This window comes from Mobula hypostoma, chromosome 21, assembly GCF_963921235.1.
Source record: "Mobula hypostoma chromosome 21, sMobHyp1.1, whole genome shotgun sequence".
Classification (NCBI taxonomy): Eukaryota; Metazoa; Chordata; class Chondrichthyes; order Myliobatiformes; family Myliobatidae; genus Mobula; species Mobula hypostoma.
Window position 1 is genome coordinate 46035980 of NC_086117.1, and position 17634 is coordinate 46053613.

The 17634-nt window shown below is 41.0% G+C and overlaps 1 protein-coding gene across 7 annotated transcripts in view; it reads left to right on the forward strand.

The window, feature by feature from the left end:
* Window positions 1–17634, forward strand: part of exd3 (exonuclease 3'-5' domain containing 3) — a 188093-nt gene that overhangs the window by 38727 nt on the left and 131732 nt on the right. For 6 of the 7 annotated variants that reach the window (XM_063073914.1, XM_063073915.1, XM_063073919.1 and 3 more), the window contains exons 5-7: window positions 5072–5239; window positions 14758–14811; window positions 17487–17626. In XM_063073914.1, the coding sequence (XP_062929984.1) occupies window positions 5072–5239; window positions 14758–14811; window positions 17487–17626 (362 nt within the window). Of the gene's footprint in view, window positions 1–5071; window positions 5240–11516; window positions 11546–14757; window positions 14812–17486; window positions 17627–17634 lie in introns of those variants that run through there. The other variant, XM_063073920.1, reaches the window with a different exon arrangement.

Genomic DNA, 17634 nt, shown 5'->3' on the forward strand with positions numbered 1-17634 from the left:
GAGGTGTAAGATGTTAGCCGCTGAACAAGTTCCCTAATCTAGCTATTGGAGCTCATTCATTTGATGAGTGTACCACATATAATTGACCTAGATGTAGCACAGGATGCAGCTGCAGCCTGTTACCCTTCAAAGTGTGGATAAAATCTATTAAGCTCATTATGGAGTGAAGCATCAGTGCCATTTATACAATTAGGTGTCTCCTTACAATAGCTCTGGATCACCAAGATTCAAAATTGCTTATTGTCACTTCTAGTACACAAGTGTAAAGGAGAACAAAATAATTGTTACTCCAGATCCAATGCAATATATACAAACACACACTAAGTTAAAGAATACAATAATAAAAACCAGAATGTATAAATAGATAAGATAGTTTATGTACACAGATTACTTATATGTACATAAAGTGACGCAAGGTACAGGGGTGTCTACTTAAGGGGACTCTGACAGGAAAGTGGTGGCTGCAGGGTGTGGTGGAGTGGGTTAGTGAGTGGAGGAATTGATCAGCCTTACTGCTTAGGGAAGGTAACTGATTTTGAGCTGGTGGTTGTGGTGTGGATGCTACATAGCCTCCTCCCTGATGGGAGAGGGCAAACAGTCCATGAGCAGGATGGGTGAGGTCCTTCGTGATATTGTTGGCCTTTTCCCAGCACATTTCTGTATATATGTCCTTGATGGTGGGTAGTCTGGTGCCAGTGATGCATTGGGCAGCTTTGACTACCCGTTGTAGAGTCTTCCTGTCTGCTGCTGTGCAGTTTATGTACTGTTTAATGATGCAGTACATTAGGATGCTGTGTACTGCGCATCTGTAAAAGGTTTTGTGCACTGATGTACACAGTCCAGCTCTCTTCAATCTCAAAAAGTGGAGACATTAGTGAGTTTCCTTGATTGTGTCGAATGTGTTCTGGGATCGTGAGAGGTTGTGTGATGTGCACTCCCAGGAGTTTGAAACTGCTCATAGTTTTCACTGCTATACCACTGATGTAAAGTGTGGTGTGAGTTCTCCTGAAGTTGATAATGATCCCCTTTGATAACCATCACCAGTCCAAAAGACCATAAGAGATAGGAGCAGAATTAGGCCATTCGGACCATCGGCTCGGCCATTCGGATCAGTTCATCATGGCTGATCCATTTTGCCTATCAACCCCATTCTCTTGCCTTCTCCCCGTAACCTTTCACACTCTGACTAATCAAGATGATCACCCTCTGTCTTCAATACACCCAATGATCTGTCCTCCACAGTTGCCTGTGGAACAGAATTCCACAGATCTACCACCTTCTGGCTAAAGAAATTCCTCCTCATCTCTATTCTAAGTGGATGTCCTTTTATTTCAGGGGTTCCCAACCTGGGATCCACGGACCCCTTGCTTAACGGTATTGGTCCATGGCATATCAAAGGTTGGGAACACCTATTCTATTATGAGACTGTGCCCTCTGGTCCTCTACTCCCCCCACTATAGGAAACAGCCACTCCACATCCACTTTATCTAGGCCTTGCAACATTTATTAAGTTTCAGTAAGATCCTTCCCATACAACAATAACTGTTTCATTCCAGGAATCATTCTCATGAACTTCATCTGTACCCTCTCCAATGTCAACACACCCTCTCTTATATAGAGGGCGCAAAACTGCTCACAATACTCAGTGAAGCCTCACCAGTGCCTTATAAAACCTCAGCACTACATCCTTTCTTTTATATTCTAGTCCTCTTGAAATGAATGCTAACATTACTTTTGCCTTCCTCACCGCAGACTCAAGCTGCATGTTAACCTTTAGGATATCTCCCAAGTTTCTTTGCATCGCAGATTTTCAAATTTTCTCTCCGTTTAGAAAGTAGTCTAAACTTTTGTTCTTTCAACCAAGAGCATGGCCATACACTACTCAACAGTGTATTCCATGTACCACTTCTTTGCCCATTCTCCTAATTGGTCCAAGTCCTTCTCAGCCTCTCTTACTACTTCAACAGTACCTGCCCCTCCATCTATTTTAGTATCATCCACAACTTGGCTACAACCATCAATTCTGTCATCCAAATCATTGACATACAACATAAACTGACCCCTCTGGAACTCTGCTAGTTACCGGCAGCCAAACAGAAAAGACCCCCTTTATTCTCACTCTTTGCCACCTGCCTATAATAGACATTTTTCTACCTCCTTCCCTTCTTGAAGAGTACAGTGACATTTGCTGTTTTTCAGTTTTCTGGAACCATTCCAGAATCTAATGATTCTTGAAAGATTATTACCAATGCTTCCATAATCTCCCCAAATGCCTCTTTTAGAACCCTGCAGTATAGTCCATCTGGTCTAGGTGACCTATCCACCTTAAAACCTCACAACTTCCCAGACAAGTTCTTCTTAGTAATAGCAATTACACTCGCTTCTGCCCCCTGATGCACTCTGCTAGTGTCTTCCACAGTGAAGGAAAGGAAAAGTACGTTGCATCCGGAGTTTCTCCGGTTAGTGGATGATTTCCCTCCACGCCTCTCTGATGTCGTGGGGAACTGCGTACGAGGCAAGATACAGCAGTGGTTTGCCATTGCTTTCTGCTGGGTGAGTTTTCAAAGAGATCACCAGCTCGTAACCCAGCACAGATGGAAAGCGTGCAGGGAAGCCGGCTGGATTCGAACTCGGGACCTTTTGTCGTGAAGTCTGGCGCTGATGCCACTACATCACTAGTCGGGTCCACAGTGAAGATGGAATCAAAATATTCATTTAGTTTGTGCGCCATTTCCTTATTCCCCATTACTACCTCTCCAGTGTCATTTTCCAGTGGTCCGATATTTACTCTCATGTCTTTTCAACTCTTTATATATCTGAAAAATACTTCTGGTATATCTTCTTTGATATTATTAGCTAGCTTTCCCTCATATTTCATCTTTTCCTTCTTTATGACATTTTAGTTACCTTTTGTTGGTTTTTAAAAGCTTCTCAATCCTTTGACTTCCCACTAATTTTTGCTCTATTTTATGCCCTATTTTGCTTTAATTTTGTCTTAGACTTCTCTTGTCAGCCACAGTTGCCTTTAAAATACGACTTTTTTGGGATGTATCAATCCTGCGCCTTCTGAATTTCTTCCAGAAATTCCAGCCATTGCTGTTCTGCTAGTGTCCCCTTCCAATCAACTTTGTCTGGATCCTCTTTCATGCCTCCCTAATTCCCTTTACTCCACTGTAATACTGATACACCTGATTTTAGCTTCTCTCTCTCAGATTACAGGGTGAAACCTGTCATGTTGTGATCACTGCCTCCTAATGGTTCCTTTACCTTGCGCTTCCTAATCAAATCCACAGGCTGCTCTAAAAAACCATCTTGTAGGCATTCTACAAATTCTCTCTCGAGATCTAGCACCAACCTGATATTCATATGACTATCATAACATTGCCTTTTTGACGTGCGTTTTCTATATCCCGCTGTAATTTGTAACCCACATCCTGGCTGCTATTCAGAGCCCTGTGTATATCTCCCATCAGGGTCTTTTTATCCTTGCAGTTTCATAACTCTATCCACAAGAATGTTACATCTTCCAGTCCTTTGTCACCTCTTTCCAAGGACTTGATTTCATTTTTTAACCAACAGAGCCATCCTATCCCCTATGCCTACTTGCCTTTTCTTTTGATATGATGTGTATCCTTGGATGTTAAGCTCCCACCTATCTTCTTTCAGCCGTGACTCAGTGATGGCCATAACAATCATACCTACCGATCTCTAAGTGCACTGCAAGATCATGTACCTCATTCCCTAAACTGTGACCATTCGAATGTAACACCTTCAGCCCTGTATTCATCACCCTTTTTGATCTTGTCCCCATGTTACACTGCAACTCATCCCACTGACTGCAATTTTGCCCTATCATCTGCCTGTCCTTTCTCACAGTCTTACTACTTAATGCATTGACTTGTATTCCAACTGCCCCATCCTCAGCCCTATCACTCCGGTTCCCATCACGCTATCAAATTGGGGGTGACTGCCTCACTGTAGCTCCTATCTATCATTTCTTAAGTTTCACTTACAAGCCAAAGGTTATTGATCTGCAGCTCCAGTTCCTTAACACGTTCTCTGAGGAGCTGTAGCTCAGTGCACCTGGATATCCTGGAGGCTGGAGGACTCCCAGATTTCCCCTCAAGCCATTTTCACTGCACTAACTATACACTAACAGATGAAGAATGAAGAAGAAACTTAATGGAAGCTTACCTTGCCGAAGCCTGTTTCACCAAAGCCTTCCCACTCTAACACTGATCCACTCACGTAATTGCTGCTCCGCTTTGTCACTACCTTATTACTTGCCTTTGCTAATGAATCACGATTCGATTGGGCTGCTGGAAAAAGCCAAGAGCCCACAAACGCTCATTTTTATATCTCTCACCCCGGCCTATGTGTAGCCTTCTCTTTCGATTTGATTGGTCAGCCAAAAAAAAATGCTACAAATTCAGTCTTGAATGCTACAAATTTAGCCCTCAGCAGACTAGGGCTTCTGGTTTGGGAAAACTTGTGTTCTTGAAGGTACATACTCATCCACACAGATCTTGAAGCTGGTGATGGCTATGGCAAATTCATTCAGATCCAAAGATGAATTCCTGAACATGGTCCAATCGATTGACTCAAAGCAGAAAATGTATTAAAATGCTGTGAATTAAATGCTTATTGTGGTATTAATGAAATAACCTCCAATAGCCTGGAAAATGTAACAGTCTGGCACCACCAAAGTTCTGAGTGTGATAGGTTCTAATGTGGAGGTATTTAATAAATCATCATGTAGTCTTGGTGGTTGTAGTAGACAATAATTGATTTTGTTTGTATTGGGTGTTCATTAGTAATTGTGTCATCCTTTATAGTTGGTACTGTTGGAAGATTATTGACAGTGTGCAAATATTGTTAATTAAAGAAAATTGATAGTTACGTGTGCATGTTATCAGTGTGTGTGTGTGTAAAGTGGTAATTGTGTATGAATAGTGATTATTGCTGATAATTTGTTTGAGACTGATGAGTAAGTTTTATCAGTGGTTTGGGAATAAAACCTAATGCTTCTTCCTATTGTTTTTTCTGTCCACACCATTTACTTCCGCTAAAGCCATGTCAGAAGCGAAACATGCTGCAGACGAGAGTCTTCTCTTTGTTCACTGTGGTGCCAACCAACTTGTTTGACCAGCTGATTTCTGTATTTGAAGTGGATCAAGCTGACTCAGCCACTCTGCTCAGTCTGATCAAGGATCTGTGTATCAAAAGGAAGTATAAGGAGGTGAGGTTTATCGTACTGTTGTATGGAAAATACTTCCTCAGGTATTAATAACTTACTGCCTCACTTCTGTTGTTCTGTTTCATTTATGAGAGGTGCTTTCCAGCCAGGTGCCAATATCTTTTGGTTATTAACTGAACAAAACTTTGTAAGGGGCCAAAACAAAACCTCGCAGCTTGATAAACATTTGAGTAACATTTAGAAGTACTCTACTGCAGACCAAGATAATTTACACACCTACCTGGTTCTTGTCCCACAATTTATGAATGATCCCAATCTATTATCATCCTGTTTGGCAACGCGTTTAGTTTTCTATTCTTCATTAATAGTGTGATTTCTTGATTCTTCAGTTCCAGCCTCTGCTTTTCCCGGAGGATTTTACTGCTTTGCAGTTCAGAGCAGCTTTGACCTTTAAATCAAGGATCAACTTTATTTGCCACATACATTTACAAGTATTAGGAATTTGCTGTGGTGTGATGGTGTAACATGCAACAGAAAAATAACATTGAACAATTATAAAGGATTAAATAAAATTAAGTTAGGGGTTAAAGTACAGGTATGGAATAAAATGTGCATAAATACCAGCAAGTACTTACAATGTAAACAACATTATAAAAGTTAGTGAACTGAGGTTATAGGTAGAGGGGATGGGAGGGTTTAATGAGAAAAATTGTTCAGATTAACTGCGTGGGATAAGAAACCTTTAAGACTGAGTAAAGTTTTTGTTTTAGCCCAACCCTATAGTGCTTCCAGAAGGGAAAAGGCAATTTGCTGAGTGGCCGTGGCAACAATGACTTTCCTGCCTGCTTCTTTGTCCGAGACAAATGCAAGTCCTGCAGTGATGGTAGACTGCAGCCAGTGACCTTTTCTACTGACCTGATTGCTGTAGTTTTTGTACGCTGTGAGAGGATGCTGCACCAAACCAGACAGTAATGGCTGATGTAAGGATGCTCTCTATGTAGAATTGCACCAGTATATTCTGGGCAAGATGGTATTTTACCAGCTGCTGCAAGAAGTACATTTTCTGCCAAGCTTTTTTGTTAATGAAGGAGATATGAGTCTCCCACATGAGATCCTGCGAAACAATGATGCCCAGGAAGCTGAATGTTGAAATAGTGCTAACTGTAGAGTTGTTGATGATGAGTGAGTGGAGAGCAGATGCCTTCCTTCTGAAACTAAAATGTATCTCCACAGTTTTGAGGGCACTCAGCTCCAAGTTGTGGTGATTGCATCAGGACACTTGCTTATATTGATGTATTATTGAGGAATACTGCATAATAATGTATAACTATCAGTTCCTTCAGTCACTGCCCGAGTTGTTGTAATCTTTGCCCAATTCAGTAAATAGCTGCATTGAGACTGTGCTGTATATTCTCTTCCAGCATACGTCAAGCATTCTGGGGCACACTAAAGTGCTAGGGTAGGGTTGGAAAATCTTTTTGATAGTGTGTGCCCAAGATGGTGATAAACCTTTTAAAACTCTCATGTGTCATGGTAATTTTGAGTAGAGATTATCATGGATTAATGAATTAGTAATAATAATTATGGACTTAAGAAAAGGGGATGAATCCTATTGCTTATTTACATGTATTCATTGTTATACTATGAATTAATGTATAACAGAGACCAATTTAAATAAATGAAGCATTTTTGAAAACCAGGTCTGCAAGGATTTCAGAATGTAGCATCCAACATTGTGTTCTCGCAATTATCTAGCTGACTTGAGACGTTTCTTGTCTCTCTGCTCTGGGTTGTAAAAAATCATTTGCTGATTTGGCAGTAAGGATGATCTTTATGGGTGAGGTTTAAAGAATCAAAAAGAGACTGCATGCCATGTGCCCCAAATTGTTTACAAGTGCCATCTTGGGCACCCATGCCAGAGGTTTGCCATGCCTAGGCAAGGGCTTCTTAAGATCATGAAGGTAGTTGTGCTGGATCACTTGAACAGCATAAAGTGGATAAAACACTGGGTTTGACATGATATATTCCAGGTTACTGAAAGAGGCAAGAGAGGAGATTGCTGAGGCATTGACAAAGATCTTTATATCCTCATATCAGGCTCGGTCCTGGATGACTGAAGGGTAGCTAATGCTGTTCCTTTTTTCAAGAAAAAACATGAAGTTAGTCCAAGAACTTACAGGCAATAATCCTTACATCATTGGTAGGGTAGCTGTTGGAGAGGATTCTTAAGGACAGAGTTTACAAACACATAGAAAGGCATGACCCAATTAGGGACAGACAGCATGACTTGTGCAGGTTAGGTCATGTCTAACAAACTTGACTGAGTTTTTTGAGTAGATGACAAAGATGATCGATGAGGGTAGGGCAGTGGATGTTATCTACATGGACTTCGGTAAGGCATTTTACAAGGTCCCCATGGTATGCTTATCCAGAAGATTAAGATGCATTTGATCCATGGTAACTTAGTAGTTTGGAATCAGAATTGGTTTACTCAAAGAAGACAAAGGGTACTGCCTAAGGATGTTATTATGGTGTGAGGTCTGTGACCAGTGGTGTTCTGCAAGGATCAGTATAGGGACCTCTGTTGTTCATGATGTATGTGAATGGTGGATGAAAATGTAGATGGGTAGGTTAGTAGGGTTGCAGATGACAAAACAACTGGTGGAGTTGTGGATAGTGAAGATTCTCAATGGATACTGCAGAATATAGATCAGTTACAGAATTGGACAGAAAAATGGCAGATGAAATTTAATCTGGCCAAGTGTGAGGTATTGGACTTTGGAAAGTCATATGTAAGTGAAAGGTGTGTCCTTAATGGCATTGATATACAGTGCAATCTTGGGATTTAAGTCTATAGCTCCTTGAAAGTGGCAATGCAAGTAGACAGAGTGGGAAACAAGATGTAATGTATAACTTCGTCAGTCAGAGCATTGAGTATAAAAGTCAGGAGTTGTGCTGAACTAGGTAAAACTTTGGTTAGGCTGCACTTGAAGTATTATGTTCAATTCTGGTTGCCTCCATTACAGCAAGGATGTGCAAGCTTTGGGAAGGGCATAAAGGGGTTAATCAGTATGCTGCCTGGGTTAGAGAGTATGTGTTATGAGGAGAGGTTGGAAAACTTGAGCTGTTTTCTCTGAAACGTTGGGGGCTAAGGGGAGGTCTGACAGAAGTTTATAAAATTATGAGAACCATAGATTGGGTAGGCAGTAGGAATCTTCTCCCCAGAGTAGAAATATCAATACTAGAAGTCATGCATTTAAGGTAAGAAAATAAAGGAAATGTGTACAATAGGGTTTATTTTTACAAAGAGAGTGGTAGGTGTCTACAACAAGCTGCCAGGGGTAGTGGTAGAAGCAGATAAAATAATGGCACTTAAGAGGCTTTAAAATAAGACCATGGGAGCACAATAAGGCTATTTGGCTCATCAAATCCTGTTTGCCATTCCATTGTGGTTGACTATTATTCCCCTCAACCCCATTCTCCTACTTTCTCCCTGCAACCTTTGACACCCTGACTAATCAAGAACATTTCAACCTCTACTTTAAATATACTCAGTGACTTTGTCTCCATAGCCATCCGTGGCAATGAATACTGCAGATTCACCACCCTCGAGCTAAAAAGTTCCTCCTTATCTCTGTTCTAAATGGACGTCTCTCTCTTCTGAGGCTGTGCTGTCTAGTCCTAGACTCACCCACTATAGAGAACATCTTCTTCACATCCACTCTATCTAGGCCTCGCAATATTTGATAGGATTCAATGAGATTCCTTTAGGGAAGCCTGTACGAGGACCCCCAAGTCTCTGTACACCTCGGATTTTTGAATTTTCTGCCCATTTAGAAAATAGCCAACACTTTTGTTCCTTCGACCAAAATGCATGCCTATTCACTTGCAACGCTGTATTCCATCTGCCACTTCTTTGCCCATTCTCTGTCCAAGTCTTTCCACAGACCCGTAACACCACCTGCCCCTTCACCTATCTTTGTATTGTCTGCAAACTTGGCCACAAAGACATCAATTCTGTCACTCAAATCATTGACATACTGTATAAAGTGAAAAGAAGTGGTCCCAATACTGACCTCTACAGAACACCACTAGTTACCGGCAACCAACTAGAATAGGCACCCTTTACTTCCACTATTTGCCTCCTGCTAGTCAGCCAGTCTTCTATCCATGCTAATATTTTTCCTGTAACACCATGTGCTCTTGTCTTGTTAAGCAGCCTTGTGTGTGGCACCTTGTCAAAGGCTTTCTGAAAATCCAAGTACACAACATCCTATGACTCGTGAGTAAGCAGCAAATGGAGGGAAATGTGTTATATGCAAGGCCGAAGAGAAGCTGGTTAATTCAGCATTGTGTTCAGCACAGACGTCACAGGCTAAAGGACTTGTTCCAGTGCTGTGCAGTTCTAGCGTACCAATCCCTTTGGTGCCATGACATAGGCATTTTGTTGCCTAAGTTTTTAGCCCTTTACACTGTCAATTTTGAAGATATCTCAGCTGCGTGTTGATTATTTAAAAGCCTTGTTCTGGGATGGATGTTATAAATGGAGCATAACTGAGGTCACAGTGCTCTAGTTTCTCCCATGTACCAAAGTATTTGATGGACATATGAGAGAGAATAGGTTGTAGGACAACAGGTTCGTAAGTAGAATAGCATGGTTGAGATTGCTCAACCAGGAGCAAATATGGACAAGAAGGTATGAATAGTCTTCTGGTTTGTAATAATAAAAGAGTCAAATATCTGAGCAGAGCAAGCTGTGCTAGGTTGAGGAGAGGGAATGATTGACAGGACGGCTTGTGTACCGTGGTCATCTGTTCCCCTTCAAGGACTGAGAGGGTGTCTGGTTGCAAATTAATGAGACTTTTCAGCACTTTCTACGCATTCCTTTGAGAAGAAAATAAATTCTTGTAACTGGTCTGTTGTCTCACGTGCAGGGCAACTTGGCATAGTTCATGCCCTATGATATTACTGGGTCCGCTGAAAATTCCCAATCAGAATGTGTCACTTTTGATTTGAGATATCACAATGCCATTAGCAGTGATATTTTTATAGCCAGAAGCGGAAGATTCCCACTGGGGTTGCAACTCGGCATTGTGTGTTATGGCTGGGATCATTTATCAATGCTGTATCTTCTGACCTACTGAACTCATGGGGAACGAAAATGCAAAACCATTCTCATGTCTCTGCTCTTGCCTTACATTTGAACTACTGAGCAAAAAAGAAGCATAGTTCGAGCAGCATGCACTTTTTGTAGAATTTTTCATATATCCAGGGAAGTCTGTATGCAAATATATCAATAAGTCAGGATAATCAGATGGTATTGAAGGCTCACTATCAGTAATTTGCGTGGTTTAAACCGCTAGCTGTTTTTGTCCAGTTAGTCATCTGGGTGTTAACCCTTCATATACTCTATGTCACACCCCCCGCCCATCTATCTACTGCTGTGAAAAGCTTTACTATGTTTTGGGGGATATTCATTACCACTTGCATTTTCTAATTTTTGTGCCATTTTACTTAAGTAAGTGACAAAATAATGAGCTGCTTTGAAGAAGGGAAATTATATCCAGAAGAATCAGTTTTGTTATAATTGCAAAAGAATTCTTGAGAAGGTGAGAAATACTTTTTGCATTGGATAAACTTGGACAGGATTAGAGGATCAGGGGAAGAGGGGAGCAGCAGCTTTACAGTAAATTCCCTGGGGATAACATATCAGAGGATCTGATATATTAACGCCAGGATATCGCCTGGGACCAGCGTGTAAGTGCCATCACATGGCACAACAGCGTATCTACTTTCCTAAAAGTTTGTGTAGATTTGGCATGTCACCAAAAAGTTTGACAAACTTCTATAGGTGCACAGTGAAGTGTATCCTAACTGGTTGCATTATGGCCTGGTATGGAAACACCAATGCTCAGGAATGGAAAAGACTATGGAAGGTGGTGGATACAACACAGTTCATCACAGGCAAAGCCCTCTCCACCAATGAGTACATTTGCCTGGAGCGCTGCCACAAAAAGTCACATCCATCATCAAAGACCCCACCATGCAGGGCACTCTTCTCTCTACTACCATCAGCCAGGAAGTACAGAAGCCTTAGGTCCCATGTAATCAGGTTGAGGAACAGCTAATATGCTACCGCCATCAGCGGCACAACTCTAAACTGATTCTATGACCTCTAAACTCGCTTTCAAGAACTCTTTAAAACTCATGTTCTCAATGTTATTTTTTATTAGTACGTTTTGCCTTCTTTTGCATATTGGTTGTTTGTGAGTCTTTGTTTATATATAGTTTCTCATGTAGTATTTCTTTATTTTTCCAGTAAATGCCGGCAAGAAAATGAAACTCAAGGTAGCATATGGTAACATGTACTTATTTTGATAATTTGAACGTGTCAAAAGGGCTTGTGGAAGTAGATTCAGTGGTTCAAAAGGAAATTCGATACATTTTCTAAAAGGATAAAATTTGCAGGCAAAATAATTGAAATACCCTCTGGACTGGGATAGATCTATAGAATGGATATGATGTGTTATGTCTTATTTTAATTCTGGTTTCAACTAAAGAATAATATGGCAATTTACTTAATTGATGAAAGAGATAAAAAGTTAATAAGTTTGTTTTATTGTTGGGTAACATTTACATGTCTAACATTCATGCAGTCTGGGCTAAATACTGGAACAGTTAATCTACCAGTAAACAGAACGCAGGGGTTCAAGGAGATGCTTATCACTATCTTCTCAATGACTAATTGAGAAGGAGATAACGAAGGGTGATTGCTAAGTTCATGGCCTAAGGTAGAAGGAGTCAACTTTAGAAAACCTAGCAGATTTATTTTTCAACATAGTCCCCTCCTACATTTACACACTTAGTCCAGTAGTCGTGGAGCATACGGATCTTGGACCTCCAGAAGTGTCTACAGCAGGGGTGATTGATAAGTTTGAGACCTAAGGTAGAAGGAGATGAGTTATACAGCTCTCGTTACACGTACATGCAGTTCAACTCTTTCAGTGATTATGCAAAAAGTTTGAAGTTAATAACTCATCTCCTTCTACCTTAGGCCACAAACTTATCAATCACCCTGATGAGTTATTAACTTCAAACTTTTTGCATAATCACTGAAAGAGTTGAACTCCAGTAATCTTGGGAAATTTCTCGATGGTGCCCTCCAGGATTAGTTTGCCTCTGGTCTACGAGGGGTGGGTTATCACAAAACCCGTGACACAAGAGGATTTACTGTAAATTTTATGCTAGCCTGTGATATTTCACTGGCATATGAACTTACTGCAAAGATCCTGCGGAGTTAGCATACCATTCCGTCTCAATTAGAGGTGATGTGCAAAAAGTTCCACACAACATCAGGAGGCAACATGAGTACCAAAACATGAGGTGGGTCTCCTCTAAACCAGAAGAAGAGCATTTTGGGTTACTAACTATGAGCTCAAATGAGTGGAGGTGGAATTAACTCCAGAGGAACCTGGCAGGGAAATGGGTGAGGGCACAGCTGGATCTGCAGAGAGGGTGATAGTTCATGATTTCTGACATCTATAATGTTTATGGATTCCTGGACATAAGACACCACCTTTTACTTGCACAGTACATTCACGTTCACATGGACCACCCTTGCCTTTCACGAGTTCAAACACAGTGACCTGATGTTCCTCCTGATCAAGCAGAGACTTAGGTAACTTAGCTGCTACTCGTGAGGCTGCATCAGAACCAGGCCCAGAGGCTAACAAACATCTAGTCTCAGCAGTAATTGTTACTCCTGAAAAAAGATACTCCCTGCAGCAACAGAAGGCATGAGAGAGACCTGATCTTTAAATTGGATGCATCTGGTTAGTTGACAACAAGTTCTAATGGATGAACAAAGTAATCCCCTGAATGTGTTCTGGGGTTGATCAGTCTGCTTCAACACAGTGTCTGTGCAGGGGCGTAGTTATATAACCTGCATACTCTTGTTAAGGGAAATTTAATTGAGGAGTGTAGTATATTATGTTGTAGAATTCAAATTCCCAGGTACATAAGAAGCTGCAGAGAGTAGTGAACTGTGCCCAATACTACATGGACACATCTCTTCCCACCATTGAATGTACGTACAGGAGGTGCTGCCTCAGGAAGAACTTTTCACAGCTGTCACTGGACATGAGGTACCGAAACCTGAAGCCCCACACTACCTGTTTCAAGAACTGCTTCTTTCCTTGAACTTGTCAAAACACACATCATTACAGTTTAGCAACACTATGACCATTTTGATCATTTTGCACGAAAGTGGTCTATGCTTTTTTTTGCTACGTTTGTGTTCTACGTAAACATTCTGTTTATGTTTAAAATTGCTTTTTCTTGTGACTGTTGCTTTTATGGTGTTATGTTCATGTAATGCTGCTGCAACTAAGTTTTTCATTGCACCTCTGGATACATGTACCTGTGCCTATAACAATAAACTTGACTTTGACTTTGGTAGGATTGTCTGCTTTGGGTTACCGTAACACGGACTTACCAGTGGTTAACCGGCACGGCGTCTGGATGAGAAATAGAAATAAATCTGTCTGCATTCAGATGAATAACACGTGGCTTGATATCCCTCTAGTTATTGTAATAAAAGTTATTGGACTGTTCATTTTTAAATCATTCAAATCAATCATTGTATTCTCTCCTTCCTCGGCTTATGACTATATCACTTTATTGAGCTTCTAGGGTAGGTAGCTCAGTGAATGGGATTGACTGCCCTATTGGCATCAATGGATCTGGGGTTGAGAGGGTGAACAGCTTTAAGTTCCTTGGCATACACATTACCGAGGATCTCATGTGGTCTGTACATACTGGCTGTGTGGTGCGAAAAAGCACAACAGCACCTTTTTCACCTTGGACGGTTGATGAAGTTTGGTATGGGCCCCCAAATCCTAAGAACTTTCTACAGGGGCACAATTGGGAGCATCCTGACTGACTGCGTCACTGCCTGGTATGGGAACTGTACTTCCCTCAATCTCAGGACTCCGCAGGGAGTGGTGCAGACAGCCCAGTACATCTGTAGATGTGAACTTCCCACTATTCAGGACATTTACAAAGACAAGTGTGTAAAAAGGGCCCAAAGGATCATTGGGGACCTGAGTCACCCCAACCACAAACTATTCCAGTTGCTGCCATCTGGGAAATGGTACTGCAGCATAAAAGCCAGGACCAACAGGCTCTGGGCCAGCTTCTTCCACCAGGCTGATTAATTCATACTGACACAATTGTATTTCTTTGTTATATTGACTGTTCTGTTTTACATACTATTTATTATAAATTACTATAAATTGCACATTGGACATTTAGAGGGAGATGTAACGTAAAGATTTTTACTCGTCATGTATGTGAAGGATGTAAGTAATAAAGTCAATTCAATTCAATTTAGACAGATAGCTCCGTGACATGTACACTATTGTTGATGCAGGCAATGTCTTTCTCAGTGAAAATTGCTCGGTTTCTTTGCCTTAAACAAAGGGCATTAAAAAAAGTTTTTTGTCATGTTATTGATAGCAATGCCCTGAGATACTGAATATGCCTATTTACTTGATCCACAGGCTGTATTACTGAGCATAAAGCTGAATCTGCAGTTGCAGCTGAACATAGAGGAGGTAAGTAGTTTTCTGGAGTCATGTTGGGAAGTGGAGGAGTTAGTAGGAGAACAACAGAACTCCATTGCAGATTCATATAACTGTTGATTAGTCTGCTCTTGAAGACTTGTAGGAAGAAAAGAGCATTTCCACTTGTCTTCTTTGTGCACTGTTGTGTTTATGATTTAAGTCCAGTGCAGAAAGAATTGCATTTATAGAGGAGATAAGAAAATGTTGCTTGTTCTTGCCTTAAATTATCTGTTCTCAAAACATTAGCAGCCATTTGGTGTGTTTCCAGTTTAATGCCTTTTCATCTGTAGAGATAAAACTTGTTATTTGATTTTTCAGGTCGAGGCCCTGCATCAGGCTAAAGAGGAAAGATTGCCTGTGTGTAGTAGGAAGAAATGGGTGTGGGATAGAGTTAGTAAGCAATAGCAGAAACCAGATGGTTACCAGAAACTAGAAAATTCAGTATTCATATCATTGGGTTATAAGCTTTCCAAGTGAAATATGAAGTGTTTATCTTTCATTTTGTGTTTGGCCTCTCAGTAACAAAGTTGAGAGTGAGGACAAACAGGTCAGGTCAGTGTGGAGTGGGAAAGAGAGTTCAAATGATATAAAGCCAGAAGCTAGAGTTAGCCATTACACTGTAATCCTGTTATTCTGTCTTTACTCTTCTTTTATCACTTTCACCTTGTTGTTTTGTGGATGAAATCACCAGAGAGACAGAGTCACTGGTAGATACAAAGCAGCTTCTTTATTTGACACAACAAGGTATAGCAGGTATCATACAGACAGAGATGCTTTCGGTGGAAAGGTCTGCTAGCCCAATGTGGGCTTAATATTTATATGCTAAACACAAAAGGCAATTGCTACTTACAAAGTTGTAGAAAATGCATAGATAATACTTCTTTTTGAAGCTACATACAAACATAGTCATAGTCATACTTTATTGATCCCGAGGGAAATTAGTTTTCATTACAGTTGCACCAACCAAGAATAGAGTATAAATATAGCAATATAAAACCATAAATAATTAAATAGTAATATGTAAATTATGCCAGGAAATAAGTCCAGGACCAGCCTATTGGCTCAGGGTGTCTGACCCTCCAAGGGAGGAGTTGTAAAGTTTGATGGCCACAGGCAGGAATGACTTCCTATGACGCTCAGTGTGGCATCTCGGTGGAATGAGTCTCTGGCTGAATGTACTCCTGTGCCCAACCAGTACATTATGTGGTGGATGGGAGACATTGTCCAAGATGGCATGCAACTTGGACAGCATCCTCTTTTCAGACACCACCGTCAGAGAGTCCAGTTCCATCCCCACAACATCACTGGCTTTACGAATGAGTTTGTTGACTGTGTTGGTGTCTGCTACCCTCAGCCTGCTGCCCCAGCTCACAACAGCAAACATGATAGCACTGGCCACCACAGCATCGTCCGACAGATGTTAAAGGACCTCAGTCTCCTCAGGAAACAGAGACGACTCTGACCCTTCTGACACCTTCTGACTTCATCCTTTCCTCCTGTCGCCAACATGTCTGGGTTGGTATTCACAGCCTTTAGGAATGCAAGTTAAATCCACAATACATTTATTTGGTACTTTACCTGCTACAATAGAGGACAATTCATATTCATAAATTATAGATAAAACTGTCTGAAACTACAGCATCTGGTCAAACTACAGCATCAGCAGTGTCTGGTATTCACAGCTTTTAGGAAATGCATTGTTTTGAACTCAATCCACAGTACTTCGTCAAACAGAAGACCGGTGGCCAGAGTCATTTATGTGTAAATGAATCATCTACCCAAAAACTCACTCTAACACACCTCTTCTTGCTCTCCCTTCTTACCTTCAGTTTCTGTTGTCTACAGTTCTGTCACTGTGTCTTTCTTCTGTCCTCCCATGCTTCTCTTCCTGAGGATCAAAAAACTGATGGTGGTAAAATGTACAATAAAACACAGTACTTGACATGTGCAAAAATGATAGCATCTATGGTGAAGGTGACATAATGATACAGATAATGGAACTGCTGTCTTATAGCTCCAGAGCCCTAGGGTTCCATCCTGAACTCCGTTGCAATCTACGTGGAGTTTGCATAAATTCCTGTAACTATATGGGTTTTCCCTGGGTATTCTGATTTCATCCCACATTCCAAAGACATAGAGGTTGGTAGGTTAATTGAACATTAAACTGCCTCTAATATATAGGTGAGTGGTGGAATCTTTGTGTAATGGATGTGAACGTAGGGAAAATAAAAGAAATCAGAGCAGAAATGCTTGCTTGTTACTGAAATCAGTAGCCAATTTTTCTGGTGCATCTTTCGATGACGGTATGCCTAGGAGAAACTGAGATGCGGGTCAATAACTTTTCTTCAGAATTGTGATTCTCTCTTGGCTGTGTCTTTGTCAGTATAGTATAGTGACACCATTGACTTTGTTCCTGTCACTCCAGCATCCTGTTCTTCATTATTCCTTCTGCACCTAGAATCCCCTCTCTCGTTCTAATGAATTCCAGTAGATTTTGTACTGTGTGGCCAGGTGGTTCTGTCTAGATAGTATAATAAACACTTCACACTTTCCTTCCCAGTTCATGTTAGCTCTTTGTGCCTAAATAAATGTATAGTTTTCTGATGTTTCAATTGTTACTCAATCTGTGAGCGTATTCTCAATATGAGTTGTTTTGTCTGGTACAGATGTGTATTCCCCTGCTCCTTCAGGATGATATGAGCCTGGTGGAGGCATATGTTGACGACGATCCAGAGCTACAGAAGCGTTTGCTACAAGTGCTGGATTCGCTGTGCCGCTCGTGTGATAGCATAGAAAACATACGCAGGTACTCCT